Source organism: Phragmites australis, chromosome 1 (assembly GCF_958298935.1).
Source record: "Phragmites australis chromosome 1, lpPhrAust1.1, whole genome shotgun sequence".
In the NCBI taxonomy this organism is placed as follows: domain Eukaryota; kingdom Viridiplantae; phylum Streptophyta; class Magnoliopsida; order Poales; family Poaceae; genus Phragmites; species Phragmites australis.
In genome coordinates, this window is record NC_084921.1 from 40,104,556 (window position 1) to 40,111,182 (window position 6,627).

Consider the following 6,627-nt stretch of genomic DNA (forward strand, 5'->3'; position numbering starts at 1 on the left):
CTCAGGGTGTGCAAACTGGCCCACCATCCTTCTATTCTAGGTTTTCCTAGGAGGCAAAGAATGATAGTGATAATGCCTGACCAGTATGCATCCCACATTTAGGTTCGTAATTTTCTATGTGGTCACCCTATTTATCTTTTTTTTTTCTATTGATTCGAATGCTCCTCTTTTGCGTTAGGCATTTTTGAAAGATGCACAGTTGATCAATAAAGACATCACAAACTTCTTAGTGATGTATATGCTCTTCGGCAGGGATGTCATGTCTGGTTCGCGTAGAAGACGACGACGGTCAGGGAACCTAAGGGGTACAGAGACGCCCTGTACTACTCATCTAGAAAATGATAAGGATGATGAGAATGATGATTTCATGCCCCCAATATCTTGACGTTCCAGCAGCAATACAGGAGAAGTTCAAGGAACACTGCAAGATGACGTTCACACACCACATCGAGATAACGTTCAACCGATAAGGAAGTAGGATGTGTTACTACCGTGGTAGCTCAAGACGACGATGAGTTCATGCCACAACGACCCCTCCCTCTGAGGCCTCAATCTCCGGAGGACATTGATGACTCTGAAAATGATGGTGGATTTGCTAGTACTCATCCTTATACCTTCCCATTACCACCTCGGAGACGATAACTATCTTACCCAAATAGCATTTACTGGAACAACTGACATTCTTCCACTAATTTGCGTCACCACTTTCCTCCTCCATCTTGAGATGATCTAGGTATTCAACATCTATGCACTATGAACTATGCAAATACCAGGCATGACTATTTATTTTATTTACCTTTACATTTCATTAGTTTAGTTCGATGGGTATATAGTTAGTGTCTTATATTAACATACTATGCTATAACCTATTTGTGAACTTTATGTCTAATCAATGTGATGGTAAGTTTATTATATTAACGTACTATCCAAGCACAATTTTTTCCAACATATAAAAAGCATTACTTATAAAGCTACTTAAGTATCGTTTCACCGGACCCGCTCACGTACTCATGAATAGACTTTAGTGCATACAGACGACTACTTCATCTCCACCACAATCTCGTTGTAGGTCAATTATCAAACAACAGGGACTCATCACCTCATCGCACTCCAGCATTGATTCATGCAAAAAAAAAATTCACTATCGCTGCAATTACGCCCATTAATGAGCTTACCAGAGTATCCGATACCTTTCATCAATATAAGGCATTGCAACATTTGCTCATGCATAAGTTTTTCCCTATCACAACACCTCTGTCCTGACTCAAGCTTTAGACACGCCAATGTTTGTGCTAGTATCCTCTTATGACTAATGTTGTAGCACGAGCATCTTAGGGACTGGTATAGACTGGGGATGTATCACCAGCACCTCAGAGGCTAACATTAATTACAGTTCTAGTATCAACCATGTGATTGTATGAACCATTCAACACACAAGAATTGATTGCTTTAGGATGAATGCTTAAAGTAGGCTTTGACTTTGGATTAAGATCAAAGTGATAGATGATACTTCTATACCCACTCAAAACCAACAGCTTTTACAGGAATGCTTTCATAAGATTCTATGCCTCCATGCAGAGGCAACAATAACTCATTGCTGAATTTTTATAGAATAAAATGACCACACCAAGAAGCAGCTTTCACAGGGAATCTCTATCAAGCATCAATGTCACAAATTTTCCAGCTTCGTAGGGAATCCTATGCTCCTGCCTCTAGCTAAGCCCATGCACACAGTACATGTACCAGCCCCCAGCCACCATAAATAACCCCACCCTCATCCATGGATAGACCACTCCTTCCTCAACTCTCTCAATTGCAATATCTTTCTCAGGTCCACCAAGCCCACCCAAGAAACATTGGGGGATTTTCATCCCCCCAGGGGGTTGAACCGCCGATGTGCTTCTATGGCACTCCTTGTAGGCTTCGCGAGTCCCATGACATCTCCTACACCTATGACGTATGCTTCTTCATGTGTGCCAACTACTAGTACGACAAGCCTCAACATGAACCGTATGAGTACCCTACAATATAGCGACGTATATCACTCATATGACACTTTTCGTACTATTTCATGCACTGTCTTACTAATCTCCCCTCTTATTTCATTTGTCCAGTCTCTTCCACTTATCTGTGACTTTATGGAATGGCTGGACATGGAGTAAAATGAGCACTAGAAGTAGTGGATCGATATGAGCATGCAGTGGAGGAGGGAAGCGTACGAATACCGGGAGTACGAGCAATAGCAGGAGGAACTACGACTCAAACATCAGGAGGAGGAGCATATGAGGAAGGCAACGAAGGAGCATTCCGCGGCTGAGGCATGTGAAGCAGAGAGGGAAAGGAAGCGGGGGAGGACCTGTCACGCTAAAGCGGAGGGTCCCGATGCCCTGTGAAAGGGCAAGTATCCTAGGTGCCCTCAGTAGAGAGCATCTATTGTAACCCGATCTATTTTCATTTTTAAGACATGTTAGGTTTAGCAGCGGTGCACTATTAAGTTAGTTTTTAGGCTTACCATACATGCTAACATTTATTATTGTTATCTTTTTATGGTTAGGGTCCATTCACGTTGTGACAAAAAACCCCATATACTATGTAATGTTTATCAGCGTTTGTAACCTCTATGTCGGGTTATATGATAATCGTACTTCACAACTATTATTATATGATAAATTAGAATTTATATCCTTCTAACGTTACTTTACTAGAAAGTTACCCACACAAATACATTAAATGAATAATAAAATATCGATAAAATTACGTTGAAATAAATTTACACACACTCACTCATACAGTTCCTTTGTTTATTTATTCGCTCGTACCCTGATAAAATAAAGTTGTGCTACTGCACTCTATTCAGCCCCACTATCACCAGTAGGTACTGCACTCTATGCAGAGAGATGACACGAAATGATACTCACTCACTCATCAAATTCCTTTCTTTATTTATTCACTCATGCCCTAATGAAACAAAGTCGCGTTATTGTACTTTATTCAACCCTACTATTACCAATAGGTACTACACTCTATACAGAGAGATGACACAAAATGACACATGACAAGACGTGACGTGAGCGATGAAAACAACATGTGACTAGACCGTCCTGTTTTCAGAACTTGAGGTACCAAATACGGCACTGTGGACCGCATTCAGCACCTCACATACCGGATACACCTCAAACAAAATTTAGCCTAGGCGTAAGCTGGTCTCACCGTGTTAGAATGGCCACGCAACACAATTTACACAGCAGTTGCGTCCGCTGCATTTGAGGTGCTTCGAAATTGGGTTCCGAAAATAGGCCAGCCCACCCATTTTTTTGTTTCTTGCGTTCCGAAATCGGGTTTTCGGTGTTCAAAGTGCCAAACACGTATGCTAGATTTACAAATACAGCTGTGTTATTTATTTTGACAAATACAGTGACATATGTTGCCTATTTTTGGATTTTATACATAATTTCCAACTGTATTTATAAAGATCTCCAACTGTTTATGAGGACTATTTTCTTTTGCAAAGCATTATCCCTGTGAAATATGATTACGTCTTTTGGCTGCAATAATCTTAGTTGTGATAGGCCCTTATCGTTCTCCACTTAGTTTGATCTTTACAAACGTATCTTTGGTCTGACCAATAGTTAACATCTTTATATGCCCCTCCGGCCTTTGTATGATTTTCTGTGCATCTTTATATTTCCTTTTGACGCACATACTTGTTTTAAGCAAAACAGCGGCTAGCTTTGACAAGTGGAAAACAACAGAACAAGTGGTATGACTGGATAACCTTAGAAAAAGGCAGAGACATACCTCAAACAAAGGTTAGCCTAGGCGTAAGCTGATGTCACCGTGTTAGAATGGCCATGCAACACAATTTACACAGCAGCTGCGTCCGCTGCATCGTTAAAATTTGGAATTTTACTAAAAAGATTGTCCAAGAACTCATTGTTGTAACAAAAGCGCCGATGCTTCCTGTACGAGTACGACAGCACTTGAGCTGGCTGGAAGGGAAAATTTCAGTAGCTATACAGATGTATGATTTATTAGAATAGTTGGTTTATTAGAATCGTTCGTTTGAGTTGATATTTATATTAAAAGATAGGTGAAAAAAATTATAAAGTAGGTGAGAGAATCAACTGATATATAAATATATAGAAAAAAGATAGACGACGGAATACACTGTGTGTGTCTACCAAATTTGCCTTTCGCTGAATCCTCAAAGAATTCCCTGGCTCGCAGGTGCGGAGAAGTTCCACGGCCCAAGGAACTGACGTGGCCTCCAAGTTCAGAGGTCACCACCAAGCCCACTTGCCAACCCATACAGCGACGCCAACGAGTCAACGACCGACCACCGCCTCCGAGAGCCGGGACGCGCGGTGACGGAGCACTCCGTTGCCGCGCGCGCCGGCCGTTCATCTGCCTCATAAGGTGACCCCCACCTCACCCGTCCAATCTTAATTCGTTTCCCCTTTGCCCCCTCGCCGTCCCCGACCATCGCGCCCCGCCCACTCCAAGCTCTGTGGCGCGCTATATAAACTCCACTCGCCACAGCTTCAGTGCAGCCAAGTACCAACGGTGAGTGTGTAAGAGTGTACGATACTGAAAACGCAGGCGGTCACATGGCGGAGCGGGAGTTCAAGCCGGCGGCGATGGAGGTCGAGGGAGCCGAGGCGGCGTCCAAGGCGCGGTTCAGGATGCCGGTGGACTCGGACAACAAGGCCACCGAGTTCTGGCTCTTCTCCTTCGCGAAGCCGCACATGAGCGCCTTCCACATGTCGTGGTTCTCCTTCTTCTGCTGCTTCGTGTCCACCTTCGCGGCGCCGCCGCTGCTGCCGCTCATCCGGGACACGCTCGGGCTCACGGCCACGGACATCGGCAACGCCGGAATCGCCTCCGTGTCCGGCGCGGTCTTCGCGCGTCTCGCCATGGGCACGGCGTGCGACCTGGTCGGGCCACGCCTGGCGTCCGCGGCCATCATACTGCTGACCACGCCGGCCGTGTACTGCTCAGCCATCATTGATTCAGCCTCATCCTTCCTGCTCGTGCGGTTCTTCACGGGATTCTCCCTGGCCTCGTTCGTGTCCACGCAGTTCTGGATGAGTTCCATGTTCTCGCCGCCCAAGGTGGGGCTGGCCAACGGCGTCGCCGGCGGGTGGGGCAACCTCGGCGGCGGCGCCGTGCAGCTGCTCATGCCGCTCGTGTACGAGGCCATCCGCAAGATCGGGAGCACGCCTTTCACGGCGTGGCGCGTGGCGTTCTTCATCCCGGGCTTGATGCAGACGTTCTCGGCCATCGCGGTGCTGGCGCTCGGGCAGGACATGCCCGACGGCAACTACCGGAAGCTGCACAAGTCCGGCGAGATGCACAAGGACAGCTTCGGCAACGTGTTTCGCCACGCGGTGACCAACTACCGCGGCTGGATCCTGGCGCTCACCTACGGCTACTGCTTCGGCGTGGAGCTCACCGTGGACAATATCGTCGCGCAGTACTTCTTTGACCGCTTCGGCGTCAACCTCCACACTGCCGGGCTCATTGCCGCCAGCTTCGGGATGGCCAACATCATCTCTCGCCCCGGCGGTGGGCTCATGTCCGACTGGCTCTCCGACCGGTTCGGCATGCGCGGCCGGTTGTGGGGGCTGTGGATCGTTCAGACCATCGGCGGAGTCCTGTGCGTGGTGCTCGGCGTCGTCGACTACTCCTTCGGCGCGTCCGTGGGCGTCATGATGCTCTTCTCCTTGTTCGTGCAGGCGGCCTGCGGGCTCAGCTTCGGCATCGTGCCGTTCGTCTCCCGGAGGTCTCTAGGGCTGATCTCCGGCATGACCGGCGGTGGTGGCAACGTGGGCGCCGTGCTGACGCAGGTCATCTTCTTCCACGGCTCCAGATACAAGACGGAGACAGGGATCATGTACATGGGGATCATGATCATCGCGTGCACGCTGCCGCTCACGCTCATCTACTTCCCGCAGTGGGGCGGCATGTTTGTGGGGCCGCGACCCGGAGCAACGGCGGAGGATTACTACAGCCAAGAGTGGACAGCGCACGAGCGCGAGAAGGGGTTCAACACTGCGAGCGTGCGGTTTGCGGAGAACAGCTTGAGCGAGGGTGGGCGGAGATCAGCGTCGGGCAGCCAGTCCAGGCACACCGTCCCCGTCGAATCTTCGCCGGTCAACGTGTGAGCAACATGCTTATGGTACTAATCAAGGCCCCGCGTGCACAAGAATATGTACTGTTCGTGAATCGTGATGACCTTACCGTTCCACCTTGAAACTAGTTGTGTGTTTTTATCGCGTGTTATTCAGTTGCGTGTTTATTTCTGTTCGAATGAAAAGTCTGGTGATTAATTTCGGAAGGATTGTCTATTTTCAAGTGACTTATTTTTTCATAACACATTTAAAAATTGCACACATGCACACATATTTAAAAAATTGCACGCATGCACACATATTAGAATCAGTGGGCCATTAGCACTGTTCATGGGTTGGGCCAAACCGGCAGTCCACTCGGACCCAACCCATATGGAACTGTCACTATGGAGATCTAGGCGGGTTGGGCCGGGTTAGGTGTGAACCCAGGCAAGACATGAATGGGTTGGCCGGTTTGTGGGTTGAACCCGGCGAAACCGCCAAGCCCAGCGTCTGT

General features: G+C 47.8%; 1 protein-coding gene across 1 annotated transcript; it reads left to right on the plus strand.

The window, feature by feature from the left end:
* Positions 1-4,388: 4,388 nt before the first annotated feature.
* On the plus strand, positions 4,389-6,337 carry LOC133918789 (high-affinity nitrate transporter 2.3). The gene has a single exon (XM_062362862.1). It carries the CDS (start codon positions 4,608-4,610, stop codon positions 6,162-6,164), a length of 1,557 nt encoding a protein of 518 aa, XP_062218846.1. The 5' UTR covers positions 4,389-4,607; the 3' UTR covers positions 6,165-6,337.
* Positions 6,338-6,627: the final 290 nt, after the last annotated feature.

What these genes read in the sequence shown, in the direction of transcription:
- LOC133918789 (XM_062362862.1), top strand. Translation starts at nt 4,608, where the DNA reads ATGGCGGAGCGGGAGTTCAAGCCGGCGGCGATGGAGGTCGAGGGAGCC.